The sequence below is a fragment of the Garra rufa genome, chromosome 6 (genome assembly GCF_049309525.1).
Source record: "Garra rufa chromosome 6, GarRuf1.0, whole genome shotgun sequence".
Classification (NCBI taxonomy): domain Eukaryota; kingdom Metazoa; phylum Chordata; class Actinopteri; order Cypriniformes; family Cyprinidae; genus Garra; species Garra rufa.
In genome coordinates this window covers 22,445,650-22,463,479 of record NC_133366.1, presented here as the reverse complement: position 1 = coordinate 22,463,479, position 17,830 = coordinate 22,445,650, and the positions used below count along the sequence as shown (strand labels likewise).

Below are 17,830 nucleotides of genomic sequence, written 5' to 3'. Positions count from 1 at the left end.
TGAATTTTAATCAGATTAGCCAAGATGCTGAATTCAAAAAGGAATGATAGTAAGAAATCAGTGCAGTTACACAACAGAGCAATTTGATTAAAACTTTTGAACGGTTTAACTATTCTTGAGTTTTTTTGGATCATCAGTCATCAAAGATCGGTAAATATTGGACACAAAGTATCCAAAGTAGACAGAGATTTACTTTGGATTTCACAAAGCTGATTACTCACTAAAAACACCCACAGATCAGATGTTTTCAGGCCATTTCAAGTTTATTTTGAGATAACAAAGTGGTTATATCTAAGTGTGTCACTTGCAAGGGCTTAAATTTCATCTAACAACAATAAACAAAATTTCTCAAGAGCAATTTTTGAAGGGGACACAAATAATACAGCCAAAATTGTACTTGTAAGGATAGATATGTGTACACAGCATGTGTACATAGCATTTAGATCGTCTTTAAATGTGTTCGGTTCATAGGTTTACCACGTGGTCATATTAAAATTATTATCTTTTTTTTTTGCGTCCTCCACATAGTATTTTAGGTAGTGTCTGGGACTGAGGATGTCTCTTATTTAGAGCCCACTTTACATCATTTGAACAAAACCCAACACATCGGTAGGTCTACAATATTAGCCTAATATCAGTTCACCGTATAATCTCTCATAGAAAAATACATCAGATAATAATTTTTTGTCATGACTAATTTATTAATGATCCAGCATCATCTGTATTAAAGAGAAAGAATCACTAAACCCATGTTTAAAGTGAATAAAATAGCCTTGGCAGCCTAAGTTACTTACACAGAACTACTGAAGTACTTTGCTCTCTCTCTCACCGGACTCGTGTGTGTATCGGTAAAGGAGGAAAGCAGGCAGTGGACCAAACCGCTGTAAGGCAAGGGAGGGGGGACTTAAAACAGTTACACAGTTATTTTAAGTATATGTTATATTATTTACAATATAAAACAGACTCACTTGTAATGATATTATTAGGGTGGACAACTCTCAGATAGGGGGTCCTGTTCCCCCCTCCCCTGTGAATTACGCTTATGGTCACTTGTTTACATACCTTTTTAAATTAGTCTTCCCATTAATGGCATTATATTGTTCATTCAGACTGATTCATGAATGTGAAATGCACAGCAACCTGAGGCAGGATTTATCGCATGAACCAATCACAGTTGATCATAACCAGTCATATCCAATCATATCGCAATGGAGGCATTACCTCCTCTCATATGACTTCCCCCATTCATTCTCAATTACCCACCCCCAAATTCACCTCATAGGAGGTCTGTTAAAACTCAGTGGGTTCAGGGGAGGCGAGAGACGTGGACTTCCACTGAAACTTTACCCACTGGTGTCGCTGTTAGACAATGTTTCCTTAAAAAATCTAAATAATGTTATAATGTTATATTTTGTAATATTTGCGTTGTTTTATTTTTGCACCATACATTTTTTCCTCATCCAATATTTTGAGGTGGCACTGCTATACGCCCCTGATAGATAGATCTTCTGGTCTCATCTGTACAGTTTTAACACCCTGCTGCTTTTTTTGTTACACCTCATGTTTCTTTGTTTTACACATAAGTGGGCGCATAACTTTTCCCCACTTACTTGGTTTGAGTTACACACTAAAAACAATACAATCTCAATTCTGAGACACAGCATAAATGCCAGTACAGGTAAAGGGGTGTGTGTGTGTGCATATGACATAGAGTTTATGCGGCAATGTTCATTGATTTATGAGAAGCACTGCCTGGTGAGATATAACATATTTTTCACCAAAGACAAGCAGGCGGCCAATCCTCACCTAAACCCGCGCTGTCTAATATACAGCGACATCACATCGTAACCATTGTTTGCATCGCTGCTTCCTAATCCATAAATAAACAGAAGATGCGTAATACATTTATTACTCAAGCTGATACAGGCAGACAGGCTATTCAGGTCATTCATTATCATCCGGGTTTCCTGTGCCAGAACAGCGGTTCTAGGGAACACGTGCGGAGAGACGGGCCTGCCATTTCTCTCCATCTGCAGTTCTGCCATGTCTGTTATAGTGGGGGGTATTTAATATGCATGGACTGATTCCCATCTTGTGCATTTTGATGGGCCTTTTTAATCACTGCTGAATGATGTACCTCACAGACATCATGCCTTAATGAATCCCCCCGGGGAACACCATCTCCTCTTTTTTCAATCCCCTGCCGGGATGTGTCAGAAATGGCAAGTAATAATTTACAAATGTAATTAATTTCCCATCCGAATTAATTGGAGGGCTGACGCTTACCGTAAAGTGTATCCGTCCATCCGTATTGGTAGTAATGGAAACAGCCTTTTGGTTTCAAATGTTTCGGTGGAGGCGGCCCAAAAAAGTCCATTAGCCAACAACATGCCGTCCGTTTCACTTATTGGCTCTCTCTGCATTAGCGACGTAAATTGATAGTAAAAGGAAAAGGCTGTGTGGCGTGCGGCTGGGGAACCTGCTCGGGGGAAATTTATGCATGGTAAATATCTTCTTTCCTGAGGCGAAATGATAGTAATTTGACTGTCAGGTGGATAGCTTCATACGCCACGCTCTCTAGCTGGTCTGGCCGCGCGGCCACCTGTCACCCCGCCTGATGTATTGCACAATAAAAGAGCCTCATTGGACTTTCGAAGCCACCCCCATGGGCCATAACAGAGAGAGAGAGGGGGGTAGCTAAGGAATGAAACGGGTCCTTGTCGGCAGTTTCACTGAAGGACAGGGGTCACCGTCGGCATGACCTCCAGCTGACAGGGCAGCGAAATGGGTAAGCAGGCTGTCAACCATATGCCACTCGCCCACCTGCACACATATATACTCTCTCTTTCTCCCCTCCACAGCTGCCTTTTCAATACACTCAAATACTTTAAATAATGCAATCAGCAGACTTTTCAGCCACTTTTATGCTCATAGCCATTGCTGCCAAAGGCTGTTATAGTGTAAATGCAGTTGTTAGGTTTCCTGTGGCTTGAGAGGATGATGAGAGAAGAGACCCATGCTGATTTGGTCTGATTCTGCGGCATTTACCTCTAAAGAGCTTGTGATTACATGCGCTCTTCTATGTTTTAATTTATATTCTTGCTTTATTTTGTGGTGTAAATATTATAAATCAAAACTGAAGTACATTTATTTCTTTTATGCACCACAAAAAAAAGTGCTACGCCATGAACAGGTAGGCGCTGATGGTTTGACTTTAGCAGCACTTAAAAATGATGCAAGAGGAAATGTTCTTGCTGTTTCTTTCTAATCAGCACAACCTCCTGCTGAATTCTAGAAAAACTTTAGGAATGAAGAGAACAGAGGCTTTCGAAAAGCCACAACACTGGCTTTGAGCTTCTTAAAACATACTGGAACACATTTATAGCTGCTTTGACTTCACAGAAACGGGGTTTGGTGGTAAATTGCTTGCATCCAGCAGCAAATTAGATTCTAATGCATGTCTTTGTTACCCTGTTGAACAAGTCAAATAATTCATCCTGAAAACATCACTCGACGACAGGCGCAAGGAAGGTCCAAATAAGAGCGAGAGGCTGCTAATAGACAAGAAAATGAATTAAACATGTTTTCTTTTTATAACCTATGGATCAAAAATAAGCTTTTAAGAATAAACTGGCAAGGCAGAGCTTGGTGTGACCTTGCTTTTCGCTTTCATTTTGTTCCATTTGTCAGACTCGTGCTCGCTCGATTCTCCAATCCAACTCATTTGGAAAGAAATCACAGCTCAAATCGGCTGCACCGTTTCCTTTCCCGTAAATAATAAGCAGTAAAGTGTTGACCTGAACTGTAATAAAGACCAACGCAAGGGTTAGGACATTTCATTCTGATCTCACGCATTGTCCTCACCCGCTTCGGAAAGCTTGTCGCGTCCATCTGCAGATTGCATTCGTTTTCTGCTTGGGTTTAAAGTCATTCAAACATTTTGAGTGAATTTTAGTCTTTCTGACAGCGAGCAAAAGCAAAAGCAAATGCATCTAGTCACCAACAAGAAAAATCTGCTTTAAGTCATGCATTTACGGAGCAGAACACATGGAGCAAAACTTCATGTTGATTCATGCTGCCTACTAACTGATTTCCAATTACTTTTAACAGTCATGCCTTGCCAAGAGCTCAAAAACCCTAAATCCCTCACCTCAATCGTTCAGGACTCATGAGCGTGAGAAAAACATATTTGAGGAAGCGGGCTCCAACAAACACTCTGTAATCTGTTTCCTCTTATGGCCTTGGTATGCAGTGCACAATTTCAGCAGTGGAAGCTTATGCATTGTGCATGCACTAGACTGCACAGCATAATATGTTCCATCGCAGTTCATCCTCTTTGTAAGGTCTCCTTTTGGTGTTTGTGTGTGCGTGTGTGTGCACATGTGACCTTGCCCCAGGCCCTGGTCCCCTCATGTCTCCCTAGTGAGGTGAATAAGTGAGCAGAATTGGCCCAGAACTGCTGCCCGCTCTTCTGTGTCTGCTCAGGAGGCAGTGGCTCCAGCCACTCATGCATTATTGAGCTGCACTGTGACAACAGTCGGTACACCTGAATGCCTTAAAGAAAATTAGGCGACCTGGACAGCCAATCAAAAAAGGAAAAAAAGAGACCAATATAAGGACAAGGGCCAGCGGAACTCTCTGGAGTTCATGCAGTGGGAAAAGTGCACGCGTCTTTGTGAACAGGTGTATTTTGAATGAATCATTATTTAAATAGGCCGATTTAGCACTTGAACAGATTGGAGACCAGGGGTCGCATTGTACCTCGCTGCACAGTTGGGGAAGAAGTGAAACTTTTGGCTGACTGTTACCTTGAATTCACATCTGAGAGCACTGTAGAGGTGATTGTTATGGTCAAGAAGTACTTTTCTATCGCATCTAAATGGTGAAAACCACCGTATGTGCAAGTATTTATTAATAGAAAGAATGCAAATGTGTTTAATGTTCTCAATATATTAATCTGCATAATTTTAGACAAAATAATATTCACAGAACTGTCAAATCTCAGCCAGCCTTTGTTGATAGAGAAAATTGATTACATTTTGATAATATATTATCTACTCCAAGGCAAAATCTAGAAATGGTGTGAAGGTTGTTCTGTAAGTATAGTATAATATAGTATAGTATAGTATAGTATAACGAGGGTTTGTATTGAAATAAAGACCAAATTTTGTAAACATGAATACCTGGAATAGAAATAATTAACCAATAAAAGTGATGTTTTGCATTATGTGCCATTGCTTTTATCAAAATTGTATATGGATAAATTCCAGTTTTTTGTTAATACATTAATAATAATAATAATAATAATAATAATAATAACTATTATCATTATTAATGAATAAATAATAATAATCCAGTTATTTTTGGAAATAATAATAATTATTATTATTATTAATGAATAATAATAATAACAATCCAGTTATTTTTGGAAATAATAATAATAATAATTATTATTATTATTATTATTAATGAATAATAATAATAACAATCCAGTTATTTTTTAAAACAATAATAATAATTATTATTATTATTATTAATTGAAATTATAACATTTATTCTTTATTAAAAATATCAATATTTCTGGCACATTAAAAAAATAATAATACTATAATATTAAAATAATGATTAATTAACTAATGATGATAATAATAATAATAATAATAATAATAATAATAATATTTTTGGAAGTAATAATAGTAATTATTATTAGTTAATAATAATACTTATATTATTATTATTATTATTATTAATTGAAAATAATGATAATACTAGTAATAATAATAAAAATAATTGTTATTATAACATTTATTATTTATGAAAAATATCAATATTTCTGGCACATAAAATATATATATATATATATATATATATATATATATATATATATATATATATATATATATATATATATATATATATATTAAAATACGTTTTTTAGTCAAAATGCTGACAGGGAAGAACATTCCTTATTGTTGAACCATGTGTAATTCATTTAGTACTGATAAATTATATAATAAACTTAAATATTTTACAACTAAAAAAATATATTAATATTGTATATTTTATCCTTTTTGGGGTATTCTTCTCACGTCGCCTATTTTGAAATTAGTTACAACATTTTGTGTGTAGAGCGCTATGTATGTGTGAAGTTCCAGGCTGTGTCCAAACCAATAATTTCCATAACTATTAGGATACTACACATAGCTATCTATGTAGACAGTACAGGCAGCGATACAGCTCACAACATTTTGAAACAGTGTTTATGTGTATATTACTGTACAGACTTATCTTTTGATCTCCAATTCCTTGTTAGATACAGTGACAATGCTAAGACTAACCTTGGTAAATCCTTGTGCAATTGAAGGGTGGCATTCAACAAATCTATTTCTCTGTCCATAGATCCGTAATGCAGCGTCTGGTTTGTGCATCGACTCTAAACATGGCTCCACAGGCACCGAACTGCGTCTGGACGCTTGTCTGAAAGAGGGTGCAGAGCGAACATGGGCACATGAGCAGGTATAGACTTCTATTCTGTACACTAGCCTACATTGCTTAGTACTCAAATGATGTGAATAGCATTAGATGGCTGACTGTTAATGTAGTTACTTAAAGGGACCCATGGGTATTAAGACTTGTATAACTTAATATAACCACAACACAACTTAGAATAAGCAACTCAGAAAATAAAACTATACAATTCTTAATACCCTGGGATCCCTTTAAGTAACACCCTAAAAACTAACTGATACTTTGAAGACCTGATACCATGACATGAAACTCATTCTGTAATGGTCTCCTTGAAATTGAGAGAATCGTTCTTCCCTGTGGTGGTTAGATTTTCACGTTTGGCTGGAGAGAGGACATCAGGCCTGGGGATCCCCTGCACACCAGAAAATTCTGCTTTGATGCTATTAGTCAGAACAGCCCCATCACCCTGTATGACTGCCATGGTATGAAAGGCAACCAGCACTGGAGCTACAGGAAGGTAATGCAGTCAAAAATTTGAAATAGCTACTCACTCTAATAAACATCACAAATTTATGAGGATTACTGTAAGTAGAGACTAAAAATATATATACATATCAGAACTGTTTTATATTATATTCTTTCAAGTAGGTTCTTGAAACTTGCAAAACTTGCCTTTTGCTAGATTACAGGTCTGTCAAGGTCTGTCTAGTGAACACGACCCTGTAAGGCCTTGCTGGTAGATGCAGAAACTACACGCTCTGTGGGCAAAAAGAAACCTTTCTGTGATCTCAGAAAAATAACATATTTTTTTGAGCAGCATAAATTTCAATAAATAAATATTTTTTTGAAAGTGTTTTTTGATGAATTTTAATTATATATGTGCAAGTTTGCATAAGCCTTTAAATTAATATAAATAAAAAATAATTTAATTCATTTTGAAGAGAAATATATGTATTTATTGATGCTTGTGACTTTAGATTAATACAAATAAAAACAAAAAATAATTATTGATGCCTTTGGATTAGTTCACTTCCAGAATAAAAAAATTGATTATTACTGATTAATTTACTCACCCCTGTGTCATCCAAGATGTTCATGTCTTTCTGTTTTCAGTTGAAAAGAAATGAATGTTTTTGAGGAAAAATTCAAGGATTTTTCTTCATATAGTGGAGGGTCCAAATTGCAGTTTCAACGCGGCTTTAAAGGGCTCTACGTGAACCAAAGAGAGAAATAATGGTCTTATCTAGTGAACTGATCAGTTATTTTCTGAAAAAAAATAAAAATAAATAAAAAATGTATATACTTTTTAACCACAAATGCTTGTCTTGCACTAGCTCAACCTCACACATTACATAATCACACAGGCATGACGTAGGCGGAAGTCAAATGCCCTTTCAAAAAAGGTAAAAAAAAAGTTAGAGGAAAAAATGAGAGCTGAACTGGAGTACACAGGTGAAAAAACTGAAAGCGCATTGTGCTCCGAAGAGTTAGTGCAAGATGATCACTTGTGGTAAAAAAGTACAGTCGTGGCCAAAAGTTTTGAGAATGACACAAATATTAGTTTTCACAAAGTTTGCTGCTCAACTGCTTTTAGATCTTTGTTTCAGTTGTTTCTGTGATGTACTGAAATATAATTACAAGCACTTCATACGTTTCAAAGGCTTTTATCGACAATTACATGACATTTATGCAAAGAGTCAGTATTTGCAGTGTTGGCCCTTCTTTTTCAGGACCTCTGCAATTCGACTGGGCATGCTCTCAATCAACTTCTGGGCCAAATCCTGACTGATAGCAACCCATTCTTTCATAATCACTTCTTGGAGTTTGTCAGAATTAGTGGGTTTTTGTTTGTCCACCCGCCTCTTGAGGATTGACCACAAGTTTTAAGATCTGGGGAGTTTCCAGGCCATGGACCCAAAATGTCAACGTTTTGGTCCCCGAGCCACTTAGTTATCACTTTTGCCTTATGGCACGGTGCTCCATCGTGCTGGAAAATGCATTGTTCTTCACCAAACTGTTGTTGGATTGTTGGAAGAAGTTGCTGTTGGAGGGTGTTTTGGTACCATTCTTTATTCATGGCTGTGTTTTTGGGCAAAATTGTGAGTGAGCCCACTCCATTGGATGAGAAACAACCCCACACATGAATGGTCTCAGGATGCTTTACTGTTGGCATGACACAGGACTGATGGTAGCGCTCACCTGTTCTTCTCCGGACAAGCCTTTTTCCAGATGCCCCAAACAATCGGAAAGAGGCTTCATCGGAGAATATGACTTTGCCCCAGTCCTCAGCAGTCCATTCGCCATACTTTTTGCAAAAGATCGATCTGTCCCTGATGTTTTTTTTTGAGAGAAGTGGCTTCTTTGCTGCCCTTCTTGACACCAGGCCATCTTCCAAAAGTCTTGGCCTCACTGTGCGTGCAGATGCGCTCACACCTGCCTGCTGCCATTCCTGAGCAAGCTCTGCACTGGTGGCACTCCGATCCCGCAGCTGAATCCTCTTTAGGAGACGATCCTGGCACTTGCTGGACTTTCTTGGACGCCCTGAAGCCTTCTTAACAATGCAGTGGAAAGTTTTTTTCGGGATTAAGTTAATTTTCAAATGGCAAAGAAGGACTATGCAATTCATCTGATCACTCTTCATAACATTCTGGAGTATATGCAAATTGCTATTATAAAAACTTAAGCAGCAACTTTTCCAATTTCCAATATTTATGTAATTCTCAACTTTTGACCACGACTGTATATAAATGTAATTTTTTTTAAAGAAAACGACTGATCGTTTTGCTAGATAAGACTTTTATTCCTTGGCTGGGATCGTGTAGAGCCCTTTGAAGATGCATTGAAACTGCAACTTGGACCTTTAACCTTTTGGACGGCATTGAAGTCCACTATGTGGAGAAAAATCCTGGAACGTTTTCCTCAAAAACTTTAATTTCTTTTTGACTTAAGAAAAATGATATGAACATCTTAGATGACATGAGGGTGAGTAAATTAACAGAAAATGTTTATTCTGAAAGTGAACTAATTGTTTAAACAAGTACAATAAGGTTCCATTTGTTCACATTACTTAAACAACATTAGTTAACATGAACTAACAATGAAAAAAGTAAAATAAAAAAGTAATCTCAGTTAATATTCATTTCAACATTTACTAATGCATTATTAAAATCCAAAGCTGTATCTGTTAATGTTATTAATTAATGGTCATGAACTAACAATGAACAGTTGTAGTTTTATTAATTAACATTAAAGATTAATCAACACTGTAACGAATGTATTTCTCAAATGTATTGCTCACAAAAGGGGTTGATGTTATTGAGGTCAAATCCATTATAGTCTACATGAGTAATGTTTTACACCCAGGTGTTACGTTTTCATATAGCTTCAAACATTTTCATCTCATCTCTAAGGAAAAGCCGCACCTGTCTTCCTTCATATTCCCTCTCCACATCTTCTTTAGGAGGTCAATAAAGTATATCTACAGCAACAGAGCAACGATAGCACCGAGTGTACACCTTGTTACAGAAGCCCCTGTGGACTAACGCCTAGCGCTCTGGGCCCATCACTAACGACAGAGTCTAATACAGAAACTCGGCTTTTCTAGCCCTCTAGCGAGGTAGAACGAGCCTAAACTGAGATATTCCCTCTCACACAAAAGCTTCAAGGTGCCAAGCAAAGAAATCACTGTCATTGCAGGGTAGGTCAATGACGGAGCTATAGAGAGAGGAAATATACAGTTGAAAGGAAGAGGTGGTACCTGGCAGTGGAGCTGCCTGAGGCGCAGAGAACAGTAAATCAACCCAGGGGAGAGCAGCACAGAACTGGAGCCGAAAGCCCGAAGGCATGTCCCTCCTCTGCTCAGCCTGATCACTCCCTCAGGGACACATCCTCTATTTTTTCACCGGCTCTGTTTGGCATACACAGTAGTTTCTAGCGCAAAAATATACATGCCCTGTGTGCTGTGGAGAACGCTTTCAAGTGGAAAGTTTCTTTGTTGTCTTCCACTTTTTGATAGGAGATTGATGTTGAAGCGCTCCCACATTCTTTCACTTTTATTTACCTTTCACCTTCCTCTTTTTCTCTTTACCTCCCACCACTCATCCATCATTTATCAAATTCTCACATTTCACCTCCAAACTCAGCTTTTCTGATTAGCGTATTCCGTGTTCGGTTCTTCAGTTCCACCCCTGTAATCTGACTGAAGGCTAGTGGGAGATAAAGCAGGATTAGACCTCTGCCGGAGACTGTTTCTTGTTTATTTATTTTTTATTTCTCTCTCTTTCTCCGTCCTGTCTTCTTTTTTTGCTCCAGGATAAGTCTTTGTACCACCTGGTGAGCAATGGCTGCATGGACTGTAGCCCCGGCGATAAGCGGATTTTCATGAACAAGTGCGACCCCGAGTCTGAAACACAACAGTGGATCTTCCAGAAAGTCAACACTACCGTTCTGGACAAATTCAACAGCGGCGCCAGCTCATAGGACCTGGGGTTGTGGTCAAGCCAATCAGCTGGCTTCCACACATACACACACCTCCCACAATCCTTAATGTGGGCCTGGATGTTCTTACTGTCTGGCTCTGGGTTCCCCTCAAGGTTCTGCAGCAAACTGAGCAAGTGCAGGCTCTTGAAAGAGGGGACTAGGAACACAGAGAGACACGAGGCTGGTGGAAATGCATCCACAATGAGCACCTTGCTGGTCGAGGAGAATACAAACAGCCTAGACTCTCTAGTAAGGGTCTAACTTGGGCCCCCAGATGCTCCCTATTCATTGAAAAACAGTGCAGCTTTAGGACTTTGAAAGTGGAGTCCTGTGAAAGAATGTTCTGTATCAGTCCTTGAAGATTGCATGGGGGATTTGTACACAACCAGAAATATTTTTTTTTTCTTATTCTTTTTCTTTTTGTATTGCTATTTATTTTTCTCTGGGATCATTTCAACTGTATATTTATTTGTATTTATTTGTGCCTTTTCCAGATTTAAGTTATGTGTACTGACTCTGTTTTATCACCTATTGTACCTGTTACAGTCAAACCTGGGTCGAGGCATTAGGGGGACCTAATTACATGAGATATTTGACTTTTTCAATGGAATCTATCTTGTTACAGAGTTTCTCGTCTATAAATAAAGCAGAAAATGATTGGATGTGTGTCTCTTACCTGTGTGGTCTGTCTTTGTCATGCTGATAGATGATCTCAAAAGTGGTGGTTTGGCTCCCTCTGGTGTTTGTGTTCGATATCACTCTTTATCTATCTATTATTTCACTTTTAAATTCACTATAAACCACTCTTAGTTGTGGTATTTCACTACTTGATAATACAATTTGGTCTGCATGTTGTTTGCTACCTGCCTTTTTGACTTTAGAGACAGCAGCAAATAATATTATAAATGTCCTTCTTGGTAGAACTCTGTCTTTTCCTTCACAATGATTAAAGGACAGTTTTTGATCAATTTTGTTGTTTTTATGGTATTTAGCAATCTATCTTACCCAATCAATTTGATCACACGCTAAATATCACGCAGATCATATTCAAATATATTTCTATAACATCAATAATCAGCAAATATATACAGCTAAAAGTTTAATACTACTACTATCTTTTTGGTGTGGATTGCTATAAGTAGCTTTATATTATTTATCTTTTTTACTGTTTAATTTTGAGTTGTAATACATTTAGATTGATATTTAATTGTAATGAATAAATTCTTTATACATTTTATGTAGTTGTACGGACTGTTTTATGTATTTATTGTTTTCTAACGGCTAGTAATGTTGGACATGTTCGATTGCTTGTTTTTTATGCATCTAGCTATACTTTTATTTTGCATTGACTTCACTGACCGTTTTTCTAAAATGTCTCAAATGTATGCCAATATTTATGCAACAATATATTTCCTGTTTCCTAGTTCGTTCATTTCAGACAAGCACATCAGCTCTGCTTTCTGACTTGCTGGATCAAGTTCTGATAAAACTAGTAAGTTAAAACGTGCAGAAAATGTATAATATCTCCAGCGAGAAAACATTTCCATGTCTGTAAATCCGGTGTGTGTTTCCAATCTTGAACACTAGGGGGAGCTTATCTCTTACAAATATGTTCATATCTGCAAGTGATTTAACTGATACAATAACGTTAAACGTTACACGATCAGGAATTTCACAAAGATTTGTTCTTTGTGAGATTTTCCTCTCTTCTCTTTCATTTTTATATTTGCATTTGTTTATTTATTTTCCCACAATATGGCGTTTAGTTTCCGTGTTGTCGTGGCCGAGTGGTTAAGGCGATGGACTAGAAATCCATTGGGGTCTCCCCGCGCAGGTTCGAATCCTGCCGACAACGAATCTTATTTTTACTTTTTCGTGTGTGCTTTTGGGTAGGATAAACGCAGTGCACAAATTCCGAGTATGGGTTTGCATACTTCGCTACGCACTATTTTACTACATGGTGCACATGGACGTTGAGCTTCCAGTCAAGACCTTCATATCTAAATTTTGCACTCAGGACTTAATTATTAACTAAAATGTTTGAATTTGTGTATTTATCTTATTGTTTATCACGTCGTGAACTGTTACACACAATCCTGTTCAAAATAATCTCTCACACTTGTTAGGTTAATTATTAAAGTTGAATCTTCATCAGCCATTACTCCAGTCTTCAGTGTCACGTGGTCCTTATAAGCTACATACATTTTTTTAGGAAACCAAGATGAGGTAAGATGGTGTACTTACAGCATCTATAACCTTAACCGTGGTTTGTGGGTGAGTGCATTCAGAGCGCACAACCACATGCAAACAGATACTCCACGCATGAATGGCAGATGTCCTATTTTAATAACTAAATTTAATTTGGAGTTTAAGCTGTCGTGCAGTGAAAATGGAAAACACCCTATTATGAATTTACTAGACAGCCCTTGCAAATTAGGGAAAGTATAGGGCGACCAGATGTCCCGGTTTAAACAGTCAAAGTTTCAAGAGGTGTGTGTCGGTTCAGTGTTTCTGGTTATCATAACAATTGGTAACTTTCTTAGTCCCAGATTTCCTGTTTCAATAGGACACGTCAACACATAAGAGAAAAGCGATTTTAAAGCTATTTCTACTACTTCAGCATAGAGTTTGGATATAGCCTAATGATTTGTTTCACAGACTCTTTAGGTGAACAGCCAACCAACCAACGTTTGGAGAAAAAAAAAAAACGGAAATATATATTTTTGCATTGGACATACATCAGTAGTAAAAAACCACGTGCTATGGGGAAGTAAGATGTGCAAAAACGCTGGCGCCATCTTGTGACTGAAATCGGTTACTACGACTAGTAGCCTATCCATTGTAATAAAAATGAACAATATTAATATTGCCAGTAGTAGTCAACATCTGAAGTGAATTAAAACCTTGATTAACTTTTTTGATCCACTTCAAATATTGATTACTGTGAATAGAAATTATATAAATCCCCATTTAAGGCGAGACACTGCAGGCAAAAACGCTGTTTTTTCATGCACCTGTCAAGTTTAAGATTTTGGGCTTTTTGGTGTTTCATAAAGTGTTTTTTTTTTTTCAGACTAGTGGAAAGAAAACACCCAAAAGACACTGTTAAGTGTTTCTTTTATAGCACTTTATCTATTTGTGTCAATAGATTTCAATTACAATCCATATTTTTAAAGGCTGTTTTCTCAAAATGAGTTTTCTTTCCTAGACTGAGCCATAAATCTTTTTTTCTTTTTATTCTTGTCTGTATTCTGAAGGGATTTACAGAGGGATTTGTTCATAAATAATTTACTTGATTTTATACAACATGGAGGGTAATTCCCGAGCCCGGGGCTCTCCCCCGCCCAGGGGGAGGGGTCCGAGCTCAGCACTGGCCCGAACCCTATAAGCGCTCCCCCTATGGGCTGAAGGTGAGGAGACGGGGTGGAGGAGGGGCTTTGACGAGACAAGAGATGATGAAGGTAGGATTGTTGTGTTATTTATAGGGATTTTTCCCTGCGTTGATTGGATAGGGAGACTGATTACTGAGGGTGAATTGGCCATGTTAATTATCTGCGCGAGCTCCTCCCGAAACTTGTTAATAAAACATCACTTAGTTTTTCGTACTAGAAATGTATGCAAATTAGCACGTATTTCATTAAATAATGTCTCATTTGCATATTTAAACTAATACAATGTTTGCAATTATCAATGTAATCAAGTAACTGGGTAAGTAAGGTGATAACTATTAGTTAATTTTTTAACCCTATTCACCTGCAGTGTCTCGCCTTAAAGAAAACGAAAATTATTAGTTAACCAAAAAAACAAATAAATAAAGGACGTCACGTTGTTTTAGACGTACACATTTACTTTTGCAGAACATGAAGATATATACGCACATGCACCTATACAGTCTTTACAACAGTTACAGTTTAGGTGAGGCAATAAAGGTCAAAGTTATAATAACCAGAGAACTTTCCAGTGACTCTAAAAAACACCAGAAGATGCCCAGTGTTCTTGATCTCCTGTGTGAACATGACATATGCTGTAGGGAGGGATAAGGACTGCAAGAGCAATAAACTGTAATGTCCGTAATGTGAGATGCTTAACACAGTGCTTCAGGGTGACAGTAGGGTAGGTGATCGTCCTTGCAGTGGTAAACCGTGTATGAACATGTGTGTCCCCATACATGTTCAAGAAAGAAAAGATGCACTGTAGTACTTAAAGAAGTTGGTGGACACATGATACTCACTGCTATTTTAGTTATTACCCTGACTTCTTTAGTCATTTAGACGTCATTGGAATGGTATGAAACGTGGTTACTTTTGTTACACTTGATAAATAAACACTCACACACAAAATGATAGAAATGATTGGAGAAGTCTAAATGATCTTTTAAAAATGTAATCACACGTGATCTTTGCAGTCAAAAAAAAAAAGATTGCCATAGGACATGAATGGGAAATATTAAAATAATACAGAGTCATTTTAAGGGTACAATCTACAAATCAACCATGACGTAAAAATGCAGTTTCAGTGCAGCTTCAGAGGGCTCTACATGATCCTAGCCGAGGAATAAGGGTCTTATCTAGCGAAATGATTGGTTATTTTCTAAAAAAAATAATAATAATAAAAATTTACATACTTTTTAACCTCAAATGCTTGTCTTGTCTAGCTCTGCGATGCGCATGCGTACTCTAGTTCAATACAGTTACGGTATGTCGAGAAACTCCTATCTCATTTTCTCCAACATCAAAATCGTCCTACATCAAGTACCGACCCAGTGTTTACAAAGTGAACGTGCAACGAAGGTCGAACCCCCTTTACAAAAAAAGGTAAAACAGCGATGTATGCTGATTTTGAAGTTGGAGGAGGAAATGAGATGGGAGTTTTTCGACATACCCTAACTGTCTTGAACCGGAGTGCACATAGAGTGCATCACAGAGCTAGACAAGACGAGCATTTGTGGTTAAAAAGTGTATAAATATTATTTTTTTTAAAGAAAATGACAGATCATTTTACTAGACAGGACTCTTGTTCCTCGGCTTGATTTGTTTAGAGCCCTTTGAAGCTGCATTGACACTGTTAATCTTCAATCTGTTGATCACCATTGAAGTCCGCTATATGGAGACAAATCCTGGAATGTTTTCCTCAAAAAACGGAGTTTCTTTGTGACTGGAGAAAGAAAGACATGAATAGGCTATCTTAAATGACATGGGGATGAGTAAATTATCAGAAAATTTGTATTCTGGAAGTGGAGTAATCCTTTAAGCACATGCACATTCTAAAATCAAATCTGTGCGTACTTTATAAATGAGACCTGCGATTCATTATCCGCTAGGGAAATAATGAAAAAAATAACAAAGTGCAGTAAATGGTAAAACTGTTCGCACTGCAAACCAGTGTGTTCATAATTAAGATAATACATTAAAACAATATGGTAACACACACTATGCAATATCAAGCAGCAAAACAACACTGAAAAAAATGTTATGTTGAATTTACTTAATTTTATTACGTCAAGGGGTTGCACGAAATAAATTTATCTAAATCCAGATATATTTTTTAAGTTGAGTGAATTTATATTTTATAAGTTGAGTTTACTTATATTTTATAAATAGGTTGTACTTATATTTTATACATTTTATTAATCTCTTTCAGTAATTTCAGATTAATTATATTCATAATTTTAGCTAAACTATTTTGAGTAGAATTTACTCAAATTAATTGTGCAACCAGATCAATTTAATCGTTTAATTTCTACATATTAAAATTAATTTTAATCCAATATTTTTTTTAAATCTAGCTGGCAGAGGTGGAACCAAGTCTTCAAGTCACAATTTAAAGCCGAGGATCAAATGTTGATGTTTCATTGGTTAAGATGATGCTACCATCATGAAGATCAGTGTTTGCTTTAGTTGGGCCCTTGACCCTTGACTTATTATGTTAGATATCTCACTGCAACATCATATGTAGTACTATAGATTAGAGAGTTTGAATGCAATATGATAGTTATCAGGTAGTGGCCTGATTATATGTAGAGTAACTACTATTGTGTTTAATGAGTAGTTCTGTGAAGCTTGACATGTAATTTTTAGTTTTGTTCTGATATCTCAAAATTAAAAATTCTGCTACATGTAGGACATACAAATAACTTCAGCTCTCGTGCTATTTAGATACATGCAGACATCAAGAACCAGCATGTGAATCTCAACAATGGTGACAATGAACTAAATTCTTCATGCTGCAATGCATGCTGGGTAACACCATAGTAAAAACTCCCATCATGCACTACAGCATGAAGAATTATTGTCACCACTGTTGAGGATGGTATGATAAGTGTTTATGTCTAAAAGCCTGAGCTGCTGTAAGTTTCTCCTCAATATTGTAGCATTACAGTGGCATTTTTAATAAGACTTTCTCTCCAGCTGTTTGATAGTTGAATGTCAGTCTATTAACCAAAGATTAACCATTTCATGATGTTCACTCACATTATATAAATGCAAAACATGTTAACTGGACTGCTACTACAAGTTTTTGATTCAGTTATGTGCAAAAACTGGCTGTAAAACAATATTACAATTGCTTAAAAGCAATTTACTTTGAATTACTAAAAGGGTCAAAAGCCCAACTAAAGCAAACACTGATCTTCATGATGGTAGCATCATTTTAACCAATAAAACATCAACATTTGATCCTCTGTAATTCTGGATAACAGCAGGTGTTTATCACTAATGCACAATCATCATTTAATTAGTCACTTAATTATCTCATTACCTTTAACTCTTTGAGGACTTGGGCTTTAAATTGTGACTTGAATAGAAAGACTTGGTCCCACCTCTGCCAGCTACCATGTTCCAAAACACAGCTTGAGCTGGTCTAACTGGATTTTCCAGTAGGGGGA

At 36.9% G+C, this 17,830-nt stretch overlaps 1 protein-coding gene and 1 non-coding gene across 2 annotated transcripts in view; both read left to right on the top strand.

Moving 5' to 3' along the window:
• galntl6 (polypeptide N-acetylgalactosaminyltransferase like 6) overlaps positions 1–11,568 on the top strand; it is a 270,730-nt gene extending 259,162 nt beyond the window's left edge. Inside the window, exons 10-12 of the mRNA XM_073842600.1 lie at positions 6,400–6,516; positions 6,836–6,985; positions 10,780–11,568. Coding sequence (XP_073698701.1) covers positions 6,400–6,516; positions 6,836–6,985; positions 10,780–10,947 — 435 coding nt within the window. The 3' untranslated portion in view covers positions 10,948–11,568. The remainder of the gene's footprint in view (positions 1–6,399; positions 6,517–6,835; positions 6,986–10,779) is intronic.
• Positions 11,569–12,720: 1,152 nt separating this feature from the next.
• Positions 12,721–12,802, top strand: trnas-aga (transfer RNA serine (anticodon AGA)). The gene has a single exon. It is a non-coding gene; the product is annotated as a tRNA-Ser (tRNA).
• The last annotated feature ends 5,028 nt before the right edge of the window (positions 12,803–17,830 follow it).